Source organism: Clinocottus analis, unplaced genomic scaffold (assembly GCF_023055335.1).
Source record: "Clinocottus analis isolate CAN_PGR_092001 unplaced genomic scaffold, fCliAna1.0.p SCAF_10, whole genome shotgun sequence".
Taxonomy (NCBI): domain Eukaryota; kingdom Metazoa; phylum Chordata; class Actinopteri; order Perciformes; family Cottidae; genus Clinocottus; species Clinocottus analis.
This window is the reverse complement of record NW_027175821.1, coordinates 12,538,698-12,558,296: the sequence shown is the minus strand read 5'-3', so window position 1 is coordinate 12,558,296 and position 19,599 is coordinate 12,538,698. Positions and strand designations below refer to the sequence as shown.

At 39.8% G+C, this 19,599-nt stretch overlaps 2 protein-coding genes across 2 annotated transcripts; both read left to right on the top strand.

Annotated features, from left to right (window-relative positions):
- The first annotated feature begins 499 nt into the window (after positions 1-499).
- Positions 500-3,527, top strand: slc25a5 (solute carrier family 25 member 5). Its single transcript, XM_068589210.1, has 4 exons — positions 500-737; positions 2,266-2,752; positions 2,864-3,004; positions 3,108-3,527. The coding sequence occupies exons 1-4, from the start codon at positions 627-629 to the stop codon at positions 3,263-3,265; spliced, it is 897 nt and encodes a 298-aa protein (XP_068445311.1). The 5' UTR covers positions 500-626; the 3' UTR covers positions 3,266-3,527.
- Positions 3,528-7,366: 3,839 nt separating this feature from the next.
- Positions 7,367-18,207, top strand: si:rp71-46j2.7 (uncharacterized). The gene is made up of 16 exons (XM_068581221.1): positions 7,367-7,675; positions 8,154-8,250; positions 9,480-9,693; positions 9,968-10,110; positions 10,995-11,163; positions 11,316-11,371; positions 13,000-13,193; positions 13,296-13,406; positions 13,545-13,670; positions 14,601-14,699; positions 14,784-14,942; positions 15,931-16,525; positions 17,012-17,075; positions 17,154-17,344; positions 17,429-17,517; positions 17,638-18,207. Exons 1-16 carry the CDS (start codon positions 7,487-7,489, stop codon positions 17,710-17,712), a joined length of 2,571 nt encoding a protein of 856 aa, XP_068437322.1. The 5' UTR covers positions 7,367-7,486; the 3' UTR covers positions 17,713-18,207.
- Positions 18,208-19,599: the final 1,392 nt, after the last annotated feature.

Here is a 19,599-nt window from a genome sequence, read left to right as displayed (position 1 = left end):
TCCTCTGTCCATCTTGTATTTTTTTCCTTTTATTTTTTACATTTTGGTTCAATGAATGACTCCATTTTGTCTTACTACTAGAACTTTTGTTTAGCGATCATTCATGATAACAGGCAACATTTCTGATGAGATTTTCAATCAGTCTGACTGGATAGATTAGTTAGTTATTATGATTGAATCAGTGAACAAAGTGAAGCATGTCCTCCTCCACTGTAGGACACTAGGTGACAGCCAAAGGGCATTAACAGATGGGATGACCTTTACCCGCCATAGCCTTCAGGCCTCAGCTGCCTCAATCGGACATTTGACTTTGAGCCAAATCTGATTCAGAAAACTTAAAAAAAATCATTTATTCTAAGGTGTTTCAATCAGAATATATATACACAATTAAGATGGTAAGATAGTGAAACTTTTAGTGATGAGAGAGCGCTGTAAAGGTTATAGGTTGACCACGCCCATCTGCTCCACAGCTGACCAATCAGACGCGAGAGTCGAAGTTCACCGTCTCTCGCGCACTGAGTCTCCTTTAAATCTCCTCTCTTCCAGACTGCAGTCGGCCATTTCAACTCTACCGGCAACCTTCACCGACATAAAGTAACGGGACGGTGTCTGAGTAACATCCGAAGATGAGTGAGACCGCAGTTTCCTTCGCCAAGGACTTCTTGGCTGGTGGCATCGCCGCTGCCATCTCTAAAACAGCAGCAGCCCCCATTGAGAGAGTGAAGCTTCTTCTCCAAGTGAGTGTCAACGTCCTTATCTTTCATGACGCTGTAATTAGTCACTCTCTGCTCGGGTGTGTGACACAAACCAGCTGGTGCTGTTAATTTTCAGCTCAGTGGAGTGATTTCTACGTGATGGAGGGTCAATCTAACGAGATGTAAGCTAGTGACATGCGGTGGTAAAGTACATGACGTCGAGATGCTGCTGTCGAGAATAGGAGCTGGAGTCTCAACATGGCGCATCCGAGCAGCCGTGTCGGAGATTGCTGCCGGCAAAGATGAAGAAGGGGCAGGATAGAGGCGCATCAGCCCTGTTACGTAATGCAGCGGCCAGCAGGCGGCTGGCTTACGCTGCGCTTTAAAGGCCAATGTATTGGTTAAAACGTCCTCGTCTTCCCATGACAGGTTTTATATTTGACTGCACAACATATAATCAAGGTCACAGCTAGGCACATCCCTTCCATTTGGTCGCATGGCAACCAAGGTCACAGCAAGGTACAGGTCTTCTGTTTGACTGCACCACACAACCAAGGTCACAGCAAGGGCTGCGCCATAGCGGTACTCCAGCACGGCACTGGGCCTGTGCTCAGCAGCAGCAGCAGCAGCAGCGGCAGCGGCAGCAGGATGCAGGAGGGGCTGGGGAATTGTTGAACGTATGCCATGCGAGTTGTACTCTGGCACGTGGATGCAACTGTGTCACATGGGAGTCATGTAAAGACACGTTAGCAGGTCAGGTTAAATGGTCATTCGCATTGTTGAAGAAATGTCAGGAAGGCGAGCTCTTCCTTGTGCCACTGGCGAGGCTGTGGCAGGTGTCAGGACTGTGGCTCCTCTCTGAGTAGGCCCCCTACTGGTAGCAAGTGTCTGACTAGTGGGGGCACTCCTGGGACAACTACTGGCACTGGCAGCGCGTGGCACCTACCGGCACCTGACTACATATAAAGAGAAGTGGAGATATTATTCGACTTATATTTAAAAAAGGTTTTGATACATATATTTAAATGATTTTTAAAAGAATGATTTGTATTCATTATTTTAGGCGATTGTCGTAAATAGCTATACAAGTATTCAAAAATAAGAGTATTTAGTTTTTTGATTCAAAACCAGCAAAATCATACCAATAAATGGAATGATAAACAAATAAGTAAAGGGAGGTTGATCGAAGGATGTACACAGAACGAGAACTCAGTTGACTCAATTAAAATCATACATATGATTTACGCAGCTGACCTCTGTAACAACAACGGTGTTCCCAAAAAATGTGGCTCCACCCACCCAGCTTCGCAGCTCCTTCTTTTAAAATATTCTTTAATCAACAATTGCACATCTACAATTTTATAACGTGTCAATGAGAGACACCAAAATCAATTTCAACTCACATGCCAGGGGGCCCAAAAGAGGGATGTTCGCTTGCCGCTGTCCTGCACTTGACTGAGGCCTGCCACAGACTTGCCACTGCCAGTAATTGCACTTGCTGTCTCTCAAATGTGACGTTCTTCTGTTTGGTATCTCTAAATGTGCTCTTGTGTATCTCCTTTGATTGCAGGTCCAACATGCCAGCAAACAGATCACTGCTGACAAGCAGTACAAGGGCATCGTGGACTGCATCGTGCGCATCCCCAAAGAGCAGGGCTTCCTCGCATTCTGGAGAGGCAATCTGGCCAACGTCATCCGTTACTTCCCCACTCAGGCCCTCAACTTTGCTTTCAAGGACAAGTACAAGAAGGTTTTCCTTGACGGGGTTGACAAGCACAAGCAGTTCTGGAGATACTTTGCAGGTAACTTGGCATCTGGTGGTGCTGCCGGAGCCACTTCCCTCTGTTTCGTCTACCCCCTCGACTTCGCCAGAACACGTCTGGGTGCTGATGTCGGCAAAGCCGGACAGACGCGCGAGTTCAAAGGCTTGGCGGACTGCTTGGTGAAGATCTCCAAGTCTGATGGCATCAAGGGTCTGTACCAGGGCTTCAGCGTGTCAGTACAGGGCATTATCATCTACAGAGCTGCTTACTTCGGCGTCTACGACACAGCGAAGGGTGAGTTTTCATCAAAAGGCTTTGCAAAGCATGATTTATCGCTCTGTGCCTAGCCGTCAGAGACTTTAAGTTCCTCTTACTGATTCTTACTGATTGACTTTTCTCTCACAGGCATGCTTCCAGACCCCAAGAACACCCCTATTGTTGTCAGCTGGATGATCGCTCAGTCTGTGACAGCGGTCGCCGGTCTTGTGTCCTATCCCTTCGACACTGTCCGTCGTCGTATGATGATGCAGTCTGGACGCAAAGGAGGTAATAACTGCAACATAGAAAGCACAACTTCTTGGGGTTTTTTTCTGCTGTGTTAGTAGAATAAACGCGTGACGTCTTTTGTAATTCTGTGTTCCCCCTTCAGCCGACATCATGTACTCTGGCACCATTGACTGCTGGAGGAAGATCGCGCGTGACGAGGGCCCCAAGGCCTTCTTCAAGGGGGCCTTGTCCAACGTGCTCCGAGGCATGGGGGGCGCCTTCGTGCTTGTCTTGTATGACGAGCTAAAGAAAGTCATCTAAGTTATTTTTGTAAATCCACTGTTCATGTTGTGAAGTTTAACTGTAACATATATTGTACATTTGGAAGGACTTAAATGCTAAACTATATTTATAGGGACCAACTAGTATGTTCTACTAGTTGTACTGGGGGAATCTGTTTGCGCTGTTCTCTTGGCCCCATGTTTTTTCTTCTGTTTTTGTTTTATCTCTCACCAGAATGTCATTCCCTGAACCCAGGAACTTTTCCTGAAAAACGAGAAATAAACACAACCTACCGAGTGAATATCCTGCCTGGTTTTGTGTCACGTATGAAGGGTGCCAGTAGTAGCTTCAGGAAGCCGTTTGGCTGCCTGCTGAGTGAAATGTAAGCTTAGAGCTGAAGAGGTCTCCCAGGTTGTAGTTGGGGGCGAGCCAAAATCAGCTGAGAAAGTCGACCTGCTTACGATATTTCATCCGCGACATGCTTGCAGAGAAATGATTTGTCAGAGCTCTTACCAGCGCATTTCATATATTGTTGGTTCAGAATAGAATATTTGCACAAGTGACGTTGAAAAGCAACCAGGATTTCCTGTCGTGCGGTGGATTAATGCAACCTTCTAAATATACTTTATCTCCTGCCATGTCTCTTTTGACTCTAACTGGTGTGATCTGAGGACTTTACCCTTGAGCGGTTTGACCCTTAACCAGTATGACACACCTTTTCCAGTAATGTAGTATCCTGGTCATGTGATCTATAGATTTTTCAATTAAAGTGCATACAAACTCAATTCTAGCTATGTATTTAAAAAAGAAAAAAAGAAAAGAGGCCAAGGGCACCTTTTGTGTAGAGCGACATTTTAGGCTGGTGTTGGTGTGTATTTTTAGGGCGGCCACACACTGAATTCCTCCTGATACATGATCTTGCCATCTGTAAAGAAGCAGGACATTGTGTACTTCTTGGTGTCTCTAACCATGGTGTGTACTGGTCATTCAAATCATAGGAATTGTAATCTTTGTCTGCGTGATCCCTGACTAGATGTGAGACAGTTGTATCAGCACAACTCTTCTCATAAATTGTTTCCTCTATTTGACGCCTCAAGTGTCGGCACCTTTAAACCCTTTGGAAACGTTGACATCTCACTAACATACTGTCTCTTTGTGACACCATTATAATTGACCAATTACAGAGCTGCTGTCCCCTCAAAGTATTATCTATCCCTTTCAGGATATTAAAAAATGAACGCGCTGTTTTCAATTCTGAAGTTATTACACATTCGTGCTCTGACATTCTTATCAGCGATGACTTGAAAAATGGGTGTACACTTTTGAGTCTGCTGCTGAATTTTAACACAGAAATCCTCAGAGTATTCAGTCACTGCATCTGAAATAACTTTTATTGAAAGTGTGGCTACATAAATGGAGTTTAATGAAATAAGTTATATTGAGCCTAAACTATTGTTCACTCTTGCAGTTCATCAAAAGTTTAATTATCTCATATTTTTCCCATGTGACTCTTCACTTATGAATCAAATGAAATGTCCAAAAGGATTACAACACTACAAATTAATTTCTCTCTGTATTTAGTGTTGATATTTTATTAGATGTAGTCTACTTAAGAGTAAAATGGTAGAAAGAAAAAATTCTGACACATTTGAGATGAACGTGATCCTGTGAACTTCAAAAGCATTCAGATTTGTAACTAGTTTGGAGACACAATCACTGTCTTGGACTCACAACCCAGACTGATCTTGAATCGAGGACATAGCTTAATTTCAGCAACACTATCAGATTACTTGATTTACGCAGCTGGACGTAGCGTAATCTCCTTTCAGTGATTCTGAAATTCTTAGACATAACCACTAACCCGGGGAAATTAGTTTTAATACTGTTTTAAATCACTCCATCATCAAAAGGCCCTCTCAGCAGGTAGCCTCTTTCTACTGCTCCATTACAACTTTAACAAGGATTAGTGAACACACATCACAGCCGTTCACACACTGTCTGTCTGGTTGGCTTTAGATAAGCCAGGCCTCCTCGAGGTCAAGTCAGGGACAAGTGTCGTCTTTTCAGTTCAGGGAGAGTTTGATTCCTAAATTAACATGGTGAAAAAGATTCAGATTAATAAAGCCATTAAAGTAAACGTTTGAGATTGTACTTAAGTATCATATTTGAGTAAATGTACTGTCTTTAAATACTGATACTGATACTTAAAGCATCAAATGTGAAAATATTATATTAACATTTTATTAAGTATAAAGCACAATAATTCCCTCTGAATGGTAGTGGAATAATATTCAGGTGAAGTATATTTTACATAAGTAGGGCAGTTTAACTTGAATAAAGTATTTATCATGTAATCAACCTCTGAACAGGGGCTTGATAGTCAGTGTGTGTATCCAAGTGGAGGTCTATGTACCAGTGGAGCTTCAGCCCTTCACAATAAAAGCCTTCTGTCAGGCAGACTGTTATGTAATTTCAGCTGTTGACTGAATTATGTCATAAATCCACCCGGTCAGGACCTCAGTGATTTCCACTCATGAGGAATAAACACAGTTAGTAGTTTAAAGGCAGTAGGATGTTTAAATGTCATGCGGTAACATGAATCTGTTTGTGTGTTTTTATTCATGTTATAGCTTTATTAAGCCGTTCTGCTTAATAGTTTAACTCATTATGTTGAGAGCATCTTATCATGTTTTACCACTAAAGGTTTGTCTTCAGTTTCAAGTTTTTCGCCTCATACACAAATACAATATGTAGCAATTGTTGAGCCCTTTCTCACGTGTATTTACTGCCATTCTTATTGTATATTTTACTTGTAAAAATCCCTCAAACTGTTTTCTTGGTTCTTGTCTGTTGTTTAGTTGAAGAGCGGTGTTAGCGCCACCTTGTGGTATTTGTCTACTTCTACCTTGAATCAGAATCAGAATCCGATTTCTCAAGTAAATATTCATATACAATAAATCTGCTTTCGTGTTTTGGTGCATAACACATATATATGTTTAGTAAGAAAAGAATAACTAATAACAAGAATTTCAAAAAGAAAATAGATCAAAAATAACAATAAAAACATGTAAAATATATATTTTTTCAAATCAAACTGTATAATTTTTGAAAAAAGAGGGTTGAATGTGTCGAGGTCCACAGTATAAAAACATGTACAATAAATAAATATATATATTTTTTTACAGAACATGAGAGCTCTGCATATTTTCCCAAATAGCTTCAGTAATGCTCAGCTGGAAACTCAGTTTTGCTTTAATATGACTACTGTATATTTATTATCTCCACCAGCTTGTATTATTTTGAAGCAAACAATTATTAAAGCAGATTGTATGGAATACACTATATCAATGTATAATGTATTTGTCTGCCTATTGATTATTCTTAATTTATTGTCTAGTAGATATTGTCTGACATTTATTCTGCCAATAAAACGTGACAATAAAATCTGCAGTGTGGTTTCTGTTTTCATATGATTGGATTCATTTGGAAGTCATCAGGAAAAAGTATATGCGTCATCGGTCAATTTCTGCAATCAACATTAAATATTAAACCTTTTCCCATGAAGCAGGGTCTATGAGTTCAGATGTCTGAGTTGTGAACAGAAATTTCCCCTCACGTTCACTTACTGTACTGTATATAGCTATTAATAGAGAGAGAGTTCAAATCCCCAATTATTAAAAAAGCAAAGATGGAAATGCAATCCAAAAAAAGATAATAAAGAATTGTATGTACATTTTGTTCTATTTTATTACCCCATTAATCACCTCACAAACCCAAACTGCAAATGAGTTGTAGCTACAACAATGGGTGACTCACACACTGTTGAATCAATATAATAATTAATTATAGATAGATGGATGGATGGATAGATAGATAGATAGATAGATAGATAGATAGATAGATAGATAGATAGATAGATAGATAGATAGATAGATAGATAGATAGATAGATAGATAGATAGATAGATAGATAGATAGATAGATAGAGGTGAACAGGTCTTCCTCAGAGTAGCCGCTAGATGGCGTCCTGTCATAATCAACAACAGGCACGCGGGCATTTCCTTCAGCCAATCACAGCTCCGCTATGGCCAGGTTAATAAAGTTGGCTCTTTTCCGCTGCTTCAGTTCGTGTTTCGAGGAAGCAGCAGCTTTTTCCTCGCTGCTAAAGATGTAGATGAACAAACCCGCTCCGGCTATGTGCAGCACACATCAGCTCAAAGTGAGATAAGCGAGCAGAAAGAGCCGCTTGTAGGAAAGGAAGATGTCTCTGTCGCGCCTCTCCATCGCCATAACTCTCGGCTTGCTGTGGTATTTTGCAGACTGCGGCCACACTCTGACACAGTACTTTATATGCTTCGTCTTTTGTTTTTCTACCCCTCTGTTATCCGTTAACGGGGGACGAGAGAGCAGCACTCAAACCGAAGAAGAGACGAAGGAAAATCCACTCCGGGTATTAAAAACATTTTGTTGTTGCTTTGTCTTTACTTGCAGGAAATGGTTTCTTTATTGTCTTATTGTTGCAAATAATGTTGCAAAGTCCTGTTTTATTGAGTTAATTGAGCGTAAGGTGCAACATATGATTCCACTTTAAGCAACATTGTGTTTAAATACATGAGCTACGTTTGTTAATTAATGAAATAATAATACTATATAAATTAGGATGCCTTGAAATAACTTGCTTTCACAGTTTTCAGGCCATTTTACACATTTAGCTGAGCGGTTAGATTAATAATATTAAGTACCCAATATTGACGAATACTCAATCGTAGCCGGAGGTGCTATTTTCTGTACTAAGTGAGGCCTGCATAACTTGTTTTCACACATCCTGTGGCTCGCTGTCAGAGTTCAACACTGGATGTTTAAGTTTTCTCTGTGCACTAAATGTTAGATATTCCTGGCATGTGGCTGAATAGTTTTGTGTTTTCCAGGAAACAGTCGGTGAAGACTTGACAGATGGAGAAAGCAACCAGCAGGCTGAACCACTGCAGTCTCAGTATCCACACGCAAAGACGTCTCTACAACAAGGTGAGACATGTCTCATACAGCAGACAAAAATGTGTTTAAGTAGCATGAACACATCTGACTTTACAGTTCAGAAACACGACTCGTGTGTGCAAAGGTTTAAAACCAAAACGGGTTGCGCTCTGGACTGTGGGTGCAAGCACATTGTAACGTCTGTTTTGACTTGACACAGTTGAAAAGGACAGTTTACCATAGACACAGCTGCAGATGGGTCTCATGTTACATGAGGTGAGGAGGGGCTCACCAGAAAGGAAGAAAAAGATGAAGAACACCCCATCAATAGATGAGTTGGCTGAGATACAATAAACAGGAAATATAATAACTGGGTTTCATGCAACCTTATCAGCGGTGTTTGCTTCCTGTCTATTTGTGCATCGTTTATTAAATTGGTTTGTGTTGGGCTTTAATATCGAGCTCACTTTGCTTGGCCACAAAACATGTATTTCATGTTTTCTACATTTGAAATGTGTATTGACTTAAGTCAGACCTTGAACAGCAAAGCACTTTATTTTTTCCAGTTCCCTCGGGAGTCTAACATTATTATGGTTCATTACAGCTAACTATGTTTTCCTTCTTTTGCCTTTGCACCTTTTTAAAACTGTCCTTACTTCACAAACATTATAACCCATTTTCCAGCACAAACTCCATCGGAGACTTTCTTCTTACAATTTTGTCAAATATAAAGCCGCTTGTGTAGTTTATTCACACAAAACATGGGAATAATAAAAACGAATCACTCAAAATATAATTATAGTACAGTTTATGGTTGTAAGGAATGTTTTTGCACTGTTTCTACTCACACACATTATGTATACATTGTATATTTACATGCAGAGTGCTTTTGTTCCAACTTGTTTTTGTGCCTTCTTCATTGAAAGTCAATGTGTGCTTCTAAATAATTGAAAAAATGAATAATTCATAGTTTTAAATAAAATCCTATGGTCTACAGACATCTCAGCTTTTCTCTCCACGGCATATAAATAACATTATGTTGCTGTAAATAAAACATGCTTTCCAGTCTACATCGGGTTCAGAGGGAAATCCTGTCATATTTGTGCTGCGTTTTGAATTGAATTGTTTGGACAGGAACTCGGCACCGAAGTGTGAGATAAAAACACAGCTTGAAATTCACTAAACGGGCTTCTAAGTCGCTCCTCGAGTTTGATGTTCGGGAGGAGAGTGTAGGAGTTTGGTGTGAATGTGATTTGTTTCTTTGTGGCTGCTGTCCTCAGTGTTCGAGTGCGCCTACGCCCAGCTGGTCCTGCCTTGGTACGGCGTTCCCGAGCCGCGTGAGCACCAGCCTCTGCACCAGGTGCTCAGCAGGGAATTCGACTTCATAATCGACCGGATCATTGATAGAGCCAAAGACTTTGATGTTCGCCAGGCGGTCGTGGGCTCCGTTCGCATTTTGACTCAGCACTTGCATAATGCGAAGCAGTCTGACAGGTGAAACTTTCTGAGAATTCATGCAGCTTTAGTTACTCTTTGCACTCAGTTAAGTGTCTGAACACTATAAATGCCTGCATATTTTGTATAACCTATAAATTATTAACCATACCTTTTTACAAGATCATACGGGCAGTGACATCCTAATGGTTGTTTTTATGCTGCTGAGTGGTGGAACAGATTTAAATCCAATGATTGTCAGATAGTGGTGATAAACATTTATGACCCAGCACACATCCTGTGGTAATCACCTCTTGTTTGCTTTCCGTTTCAGAGAGCTCTTGTTCAGCTCCAGAGCAGAGGAGATCGCAGTTCTCCGAAAGTTTTCTGACGCTCTAGTACGTAACCTTTTCCCTGACTCTCTCAGGGGCCAAGAGGTCAACCGCTGTGTCTTAAATGAGATTATTGCTTTACAGGGTAAGAAAGCGTTTTATTCTCTTTCTGCAGGAATACGCTCTTACAAAAGAGCTAAGCCTTGCTGAACTTCTTTTACAAGTGTGAATCATATGTAATCCCTTATTGTCAGTGGCATTAAAGAACTGCGGACATGAATTTTCAGTGGCAAACCTCTGCAGTGAATTGCCAATTTCCTTTTAGGGGTTTGTCATTTTCATTAGAAGCAGATAACATGTCTTATCTCCTGGAAACTTGCTGTGCAGTAGTTTTTTTTTGGTTTTTTTTTTACAATTAAAGTTAAAATAAGTGATTTTTGATGGCTGAAGTCAAAACTTTATCTGCATAGTTTCCTCTTGGCACTTAGAAGCGGCTCATTTCTAAATGTATAGCCTTGTTCATACATAGATACATAATTGAGTGTTTGCAATAATTTGGAACAATTGGAAAATTATACAGGGCTTTGCGTTCACTGTGAAATTGGTAATATTGTGATGTATTATACCACTTAACACGCAAGACATTAGAAGTCATGAGAAATGTTTCAAGGGGGCATTTATTGTAATATTTTGACATTTTGGGAAATAAGAGTACTTTTGTTCTTGTACAAAACAAACAAGTTACAACAAGTGCATTAAAGCTTGTTGCAAGGAAGCCAATTAAAATGAATTAATGAATCCATTAGCAGTACACCTGTGTTAAGAAGACACTTTATAATTATATACAACAGATTGTATACAAATTCATTGAAAAATGTTACAGATAACCTAATAAAGTCAAAGGAGAACTCATTACAATCTGTTAATATGGTCAAATGTGAAGATTGTGCCTCTTGACTTTAGTGTGTGTTAACTTCACGATGAGCAGAACCTGTAGGATAAGTGTGTGTGTGTGTTGGTTGTTTTCAGGGCTGGGTCTGTTGGTGAGATGGCTGTCGGACCCCGACAACCTGAACCAGCTGGTGGTGAGCCAGCTGGACAGCGTGACCCCCAAAGGCTCTGTGGAGGAGCTTTCTGGATCGGACCCGGATCAAACCTCTCTGACTTCACAGGAGGGCGAGGCAGAGGGCAGGGAAGAGTGAGTGGCTGTCATCTTTTGTGCCCCGGCAGCTCGACGTAGTTGTAGCGAGCTTCAAAGCAACGGCTGTGAAAGCCACCTTCTGTGCCTGGAAATTGAAACTGAGCTGGTTTTGTTTGATGGCTGTTTTTATTTTTCTATTTTATTTCTAGGAGCTTGGAGGGAGCAGCGATTTCAACTAAAACAAGGATCAAAGCCAAAAGAAAAGGTTTGTTTGATATAAACACTAGACCTTAATATCCTTAATCTCTAAAGAATCTGCTATTCCTTGCCATTAAAAATAAATACAAATATTAATTTGGATTTTACTTATTTTCCTCATAAATATCAAAAGTCAATGACTCCCTGGTTGCTGCCCGAGTTTTTTTAAATAGTATTTTTTTTTAAATCATCCTTCCCATCATGCCACAGAGTAACACTGCACCTCTTTAGAAAGATTACAACCTAAATCTGCAATAATAATCACAATATATCAAACAATGACCCCTTATAAAGCATTTTCAGTCCAAACATTGTGTTTTTCGGTTCAGAAACAGAGAAATTACGTACTTTGAGCTTTTGCTGAGTCAAACCATAACAACCTTGTATTCAAACTGACCGTCTCGTTCCATATGTGCCATCTGACAGATGAGTCTGAGCACCAATGAGCTTTCAGGAACTGGAAACGCGCCAGAGAAAGGAAAAAAAAACCTCCAGTTACTGCTTCACAGCTTGAGACTCCAATATTGTGGACACTCTGAGTAAAATCCGCCGTTGTTAGGGGTACCAAGTTAGTGATTTAGTGAAGCGTTATAATCGCTTAGTCATGTTGAAGAGCTTACGTAATGATTAAAATATAACAATCTTTTAAAAAAAGAAAATGCACTCGGTCACGTATCTTCTCAGAATAGTTACAGAACTTTAAATTATTAGATCGGACCTGCGGATGATGAACTAAAAGAGTTTTAGTTTTTTTTTAAACACACTTGCTCATCTCCGTAGAATCAGGAGGCTGTTTGACTCTTTAACCTGGAGCTACCTGAAAAACCTGTTTTTCAGCTTGTGAGTATGAAAACATTTCAGATAAAGATACTGGAGACATGAGAAACATTGATTGAGTAGTTTGTGGGTGTTTCGAGAACAGACGCCTTTGCTTGCATAACATTTTGTACGACAGTTTGATGAACAGCAATGTGTTGTCTATTTTGTGACATTATACTTTTCTTTACGAGCCTGTTTCTTGTTCGTTGGTTCGGACAATTACACAAACACTAAAATGAATGCCAAATCATTCCTGTGTTGTCCTCAAGCATCTTCTATCTCTTTGTTTCGCAAACAACCCAACAGTAATGATGACTAAATAAGACTAAATTATGCCGTTAGAATATTACAAATGTGTGTAGAACTCCAGAAAAAAACAGCGTAATTTGTCATAATCTGTAAGAATTATTTAGATCTAATGGGACGTGTTGATTACTAAGTCATCATATTGATTATAGCATTACATGTGTGATTGCTTGTTATGCTTACAGTGCTTCCATGCCTAATTAATCTGGTGAATAGTTTTTCTCACAACATTTCCAACTATCGTTATGCTACACTTCATCACAGTGCTGAAAGACAAATGCAGTTGGACAGTAAAAGTTATGCTAAGGTCAAGGTAAAGTGCATTGTTATTCATGCAATGCTACTTCATGTCCAGTACTCGCATCAGACGAGCACATAGTGCTTCCTCGGTGCTGTGGCAGAAACACTAAAGGGGTAAGAGACAGTTAAGAAAATAAAAAAGTAAAATACTGAGAACAGAAGTTGTGGAAATGTCTCTGACTTTTGTCATGTGGTTGTTGCCATTTTCAGCTAACAAGTTAAAAGAAGGATGGTCTAAATTTGTGGACAAGGTGAAGTGTAAGAAGGACAAGAAGAAGAAGAAGATGAAGAAGATGGAGCAGGAGCTGGTGCTGAGGATCTTGGCGATCCAGGGAGACGTGAGCAACGAGGGCGATGTCAGCAGCAGGGAGAGCTCCGTTCACAGCCTGCAGGACTCTGACAGGGTGAGTCCGCTGCACATATCACGCCATGTATTAAACTGCCAGGATGACAATTTGTGAAACGTGACAGATTCATTGTTGCTTTTTTGGCTCAAACACCATCAGGAGGACAGTGATCTGGAAGACTACTTGACAAGCGTGCAGGAGGACATGATGGAATTCAAGCTTTCATTTGAGATGTGGCGCGTTGGCCGCTGGGCTGTCAGCATCCCTCATGTGAGTTATAAATATCAGTGACAGTGTGGGATGTCCTGCAGGCTTGTTATCTGTCTGCTGAGGCTCTGTAAAAGCGTGTCCTTGGATGGTTTGTTAATATTTGAGCTGCAGTTTGAGCCGCAGTCGTCTGTGTTGTAGGCCGACTGGGAGGAGGAGGCGCTAATCTTCACCGTTCACCTGGAAGAGAAGGGAAGCCCTGAGAACCTCCAGTGGGACATCAGGAAGACCTACATGGATGTTATCTACTTCCGCAACAGATGGCAGGTAAAAGGCAGATGGAAGGACATGCTTTGTGTTTTTATTTTCTCATTTTGTATATAATGTTCTGCCTTTGAACTGATCCAAATCACATCTGATATATACCCTGATTGTCAGTGTATTACGTGCACCGAGTTAAAACTAACCCAATAATCAGTAGTTTGTGGTGCTGTTGAGTTGGATTGTGGGATAATGGTTTTGGTATTTATTTTATGAAAAACGTCATTGTGTTTTAATTAGACTTGTTTTTATTTGCTTTGCATTGTCTGCTTTGACCAAACTGTATTGCTGAGAAAAGGACTATTGATTTTCAATTAATCAAAAATTAAATCTATTTAAGTTGCAAGCTCGCAAATTAACCCATCAAGATACACCAGGTAGATTATGCTAATATAGTGATGTCATGGTAATGATTATTTTGGATCATGTTTAGGGACTATTTACAGTCACAGTTCCAGCCTGGTGAACATAAGACACAGTGGGTCTGAATGATGAGGAGGAGGCAAAGTGTGTCCTCAGATTAAATGTGTACCAAGTCTCCTGGTAGTACTGACCCTGTGCTGACATAAAAGGGCTCTAGGTGTTGTTAGAGTGGGTATTTTGATGTTGTATACATTATACTGGCTTGTTGACACAAATGTTTTTCCTTTTTGAAAAAAGAATAAAGAAAGGAAAAGGAAAGTCTTTTGTTTGTCAGCATTTAATTTCCTTTGACTTGAGAGAAAATAGTTGTTGCTTTGTGTCTATTCAGCATGAGGCAGAGAGGGAGAAGCATCGTTGTAACAACAAACCACAATAGTTTTATTTATGAATTCAACTTGCACTCATATGGGATACAGTTAAAACGTTTGCCAGATGTCAGAACCAGTGAGGTCGACTAAGCACTGTTCAGTCTTGAGGGTTTTCTTGTCATCTGAACTTTTTGTCTCTTTTCAGGACTCAACCAGCCTGCCCACAATCCTGGTGCTGGAGCAGTCAGAGGTCAACAGTGAGGTCAAAGAAGAAGCCAGAGTATCAGTGGAGCACTTTCTGCAGGTGAAACATATCAGAAAATCTGAGATCTGCGGACAGATTAACTCTTAAATCATAACATTCGTGACCCGACATTTTCTTTTCCAGGAATTAGTTTCTGATAGTCTCATCGGCCTCACTCAACCGGTTTTCCAGTTCCTCTGTCCTCTTGAAAAACTGCTGAATGAAGAGGAGCACAGTGGAGGCGTGTGGGGCCTTCTGAGCGGCTTGGCTTACTTCCTGACTCCTGGTCAGGAGGAAGAGGAGGTAAAGCTTCACATATCCGATCGCTGCAACCGTGGGTTTACTTTTGTAGAGTCATTCCTATCGGTAATAGAAAGACTGTGCTTAACAAGTTCATTTTAAAAAAAATCTGTGAATGCTAAAAATGTTCACGTCTCATGGGACGAGAGACGCTCAGACAGGATTTAAACAAACTCCCATGAGAGAGAAGACACACACATGGTAAATCCATTACTCAAACGGTCCAGTGTAAACATCCTGTTTCAGCTTTGACTCATGTCACATGGTTGTATGCACATGCAGTTTTCTCGATAGACTTTTGACATGTCTGATCGCCTGACTGCTTGTGCTTCTTTCCGTGTTCTCGGACCTCAACAATTACTTTGTTTGGTTGGTTATGACAGGAATCGCAATGACCAAAACTGTGAATACAAATTTCACCTAGGGTTCCCTGACTCGCTCTGTGGTCGAGCTCCAAAAACAATGGATCCTACTCCTAAATTAGTTGCTTTAAAAAAACAAAAACATTAATTGTAGCATAGAATTGCAGTCTGAATCTGTAGCACAGCATTCATTTTTCTCCTAAGTTGTTATGAATGATTTTCTTAATGTTTTCCATCAAAGTTGAGTGAAAGTGCTTCAGATAGATATGGGATGTATTTTTCACTATTCAACTGCAGCCCCCCTTTCTTCATGATAGACATCCATATCTATCAAATTCTGCATCACCGGTTCAACGCATGCTTTCTGTTAAAAACATGAAGTTTCAAACTGACATTGCTGTAGAAATACTCCTTGTAAATAAATAACTAATTTACTTATATGCCTGTTTTTTTAAGTGTACCTTTTTTTTAAATCATACAAACAAAAATATGAAGAAGTATGTATGTATGTATGTATGTATGTATATATGTATATATGGATTAGTTTAGCTGATGGTGTCTTCTGTACCACAAAGGCATCTGCCTCTGAGTCAGCTGTCACAACTTGATTCCTTTGTTTTCCTCTGCAGAGCTCCAGCCCTCAAACAGAAGCCCCTAAAGAAATCATAAAACCATCTCTACATCCAGAATCGACAGCTCTGCCCTCAGAAAACCCAGATGCCTTTACTGAGGCAGGCAGTGATGTTCACGCTGCTTCAATCCCAACTATTGTTATCTCCCAACATGGTGCTCCTTCAGATCGGCCTGAAGGAGCAGAAACTCCCTCTGCTGTTAACTCCGACTCTTCAAACGGGAACTGTTCCCAAGACAAAACGGAGGACTCTGATAACCCCTTAACCTCTCACTTTAAAATGATCTTCAAAGGACTGACCCGATCAAGGTCACAAGAGTCTCTGGTCTCGACAAAAAACACCAGTGATGAAGACCCACCGGATTCAGACTCTCACAGCAGCCAGACTATGAACTTGCAGGAGAGCACAGAAGGCCCGGCGCTGCTTAATTTCAGTGTATGTTTCAAGATGTCGAGTGGCCCCAACAAGACAAAAGGGAAGGACCAGGGCACTTCATCCAGAGGGGAAGACTCCCAGTGTCAGAAGAGCCAAGTCAACTGGGAGCAGCTGGAGGCGACAAAAGCCATATTTGATCTACTGAAGGAAATATCTGGTTTGTTCAGTGTTTGAACTCTCTGTTGTTTTCAAGCATACTGCAGCTTTTCAGATGAATGAATGCATTTTTCTCTTAAGTTTAGACAGCTAGTTGTTTTAGTTTTAGTTCATTATAAAGGTTAACATTTGATAAGCTATATATAAGCATTAGTAGTCTTGTTAAACCAGTATTAATCTATATTTTTACTTACCATTTTGACTGACTGACTCATGCATACATTGACACTGGTATGTAAAAAAAAAAAAACAGTGCCGAAATTGCAGAAAATTAACAAGCCAAGTCAAGTCCATTTAATTTGCCTCCAAGGCAGAGCGCTTCATAGACACAACACCCTCTTACCTGTAGAGGCTGGATGTGGAGGGTAAAACACACCCAACTCTGCAGCTCCAGAGCTTTGTGAGCTTGAACATGCAAATCCACTGAAATGGTCCATTTGTTAGGATGTTATCAAAGATCAACCTAATACTCTGTCTCTCTCAACAGGAAACTCCATCCTCATCAACATATTTGATGCCATTTTGAAACCGGTTATGCCCATCTTGAAAAAGTGAGTTTGGTGCTGACTCCTAACCCCTTTACCGAGTTTTAAAGGCCACTTGGTGACTTCTGGTTTTATCTTCTCTAGAAAAGTCAACTCTTTTCTCAACAAGATGAACCCGACAGAGGTGCAGATGGCCGCATTCATTGACAGCATGCGGGAGAAACAGTGGCCAGATTTTCAACCAGCAGCTCCGCCTCCTCTTCCTCTTCCTCCTCGTACTGACGAGCAGAAGAACGAGACGAGGGAAAGAGCACAAAACCTAATCAATGCCAGATGTAGGTGACGCCTCTCTGCACCGCTGGGAAATATACATCTATTTCTGGCGGTTGATAATCTATCTGATTTAATTTTCTCTCTAGATTCAAACTATCTTGTCCTGAAGAAGACCGACATGGAGACTGTTTTTAATCTTTTCCAGAACAGTAAAGAAAACAAAACACTGGTCTATGTGAGTGGTCAACATTTACTTTCTGTCACCGTCCCTCATTTTTTGTATCTAATTTTCACATTTTATTCAACATAATACTTAAATCTTGTTCTGATCGTGTTGCTTTATCTTTCATAACAGATGCTCCTGTCATTCCTATTGAGGGAATTTCTCCCCCACGAGAGTTCACTAAGCGTGAGCGCCGCTGCCCTATAAGTGACCAACTCACCCGTGAATCCTTGACTGTGTTTTTATTACTTTCTCAGTGGTACGTTTTAGAATATCAAATTATTTATTAAAAATCTTAAAATGCCTGAACATTTCTGTATCTCTGTCAAACATTCCTCTCTGTGATTTTTACCTCAAACATAGTGTAAACATTTTTGTAAATGTCATTTTTTTAGTGCAGTTAAACTTCGTAAGTGATTAACCCGGACTTAAGTAGGTGTGTGTGACATTAGAAACAATAATTTTGGGGCCGGCTTTCCTATTGTAAAGAGGAGATAACTATATTTAATATTTACATTTTGGTTTGGATTGCACCATTCACATCTTGATGTAAAAAACTAAAATACATTTACATTTTCTAAATATTTTGTGTCACTTTCAGCACTTTGTATGGTGTTTGTTTTCTGAATTTTTGTGTGTGAAAGTTTTAGAATATCCTACAATTACTAATCACATAATCTGTCAAAGTGGACAGTACCGGTATCAAAGGAAAATGTAAATAACTTAAATGTATTTCAAATAAAATATTTTAATAGAGTTTTTTTCACCGGTTATTTTTCTGCCATCATGTATTTAAGTGAGTTAACACTCTGGGATTAATTTGTTGTTGATGCCAGCAGCTTATTTACTTGAAACAATATTGGAGTAAAAGACAATTCAGCCAAGGAAAACAAGTTAATCTATTAAGAGAAATCCCAGCCGTAAGTGAAGTGTGAAATGTTTTTAAATAATTACTTTAATATATTACTAATGTTATGGTAATATGCAGGCACTTATAATCTTCTACTGGATTAGGATACAATAAAATACATCTGCAGAAACATAAAAATTATGCAGTTTTAAAGTATTTAGAAAACAACTTCAGTCATGTTTCTTTCACCCTTAATTGAAATGTGGTTTCTAATGCTCATACTTCTTCATTATGTAAATGTAACATTATTACAGGATTATTCTGTTCCAGGTCACATAAAAGATAATCTAAAAGAACAAACTCATGATTAAACTGTTAACACGTTAACATGCCGTTGAGCTTATAGTCTGTGCTTCATAAACCTGCCATTCATTGTGGTTGTCTAAACATTGTTCAAACACAGGATCCAAGTTGATTCTTCACCTGCAAACAGCAGTTGAGAAAAGCTCACCACAAGGTCTATTCGGTGGTTTCACCTCATCGAGATATAATCCGTAGTCATGGAGCTGCAGACACTTGACTTTACCAATGAAGGTGATGTGATGTGATTGAGTCCCAGAATAGACACGAAGGAGCAAACAGCAGTTGGAGACTGAGGTTTTTATTACATGCAACTGAGTGTGTAAGTTTAGTAGAGCAAAATGAATGACTGATTACAATTCCTAAAAAGTATTATATAAACAACCATTAGACCAAATGTAAAAATGTGTGGGCCAGGTCACCGTTGTAAACATAAACAGTTTATTCCCAGTTTAGTTGCAGTGTAAGAAATACTTTATAGGTTCCCTGGTTGAAATGTATGTAAATGACATTAACTGATAGGAAGTAAACATGAACTCAAACTGTTGCTTAGCAAAGATTGAAAAATGTCCAATTCCTTTGAAACCAAGCTGGAAGAAAACTATTTATAAAAGTATAAGCCGAGCTGTCAAATAAGTCCCACCAGATAAGAAGAAGCTAAGTTGACTATCACCAAAAGAAAGCCAAAGTCACTAAAGGAAGTGCAGCGCAGTATCTGGAAAGATAAAACACACACAGAGGGCCAAAGTGAAAAACGTAGAATAATAAACAACAAAGATACCAAATAGGTCAGACTGAATTTGGGGGAAGTTTATATAAAACGATGCATATAATATTTTAATGGAAGAGTTTAATCATAGCAGACAACACGTATTGGGGTACAT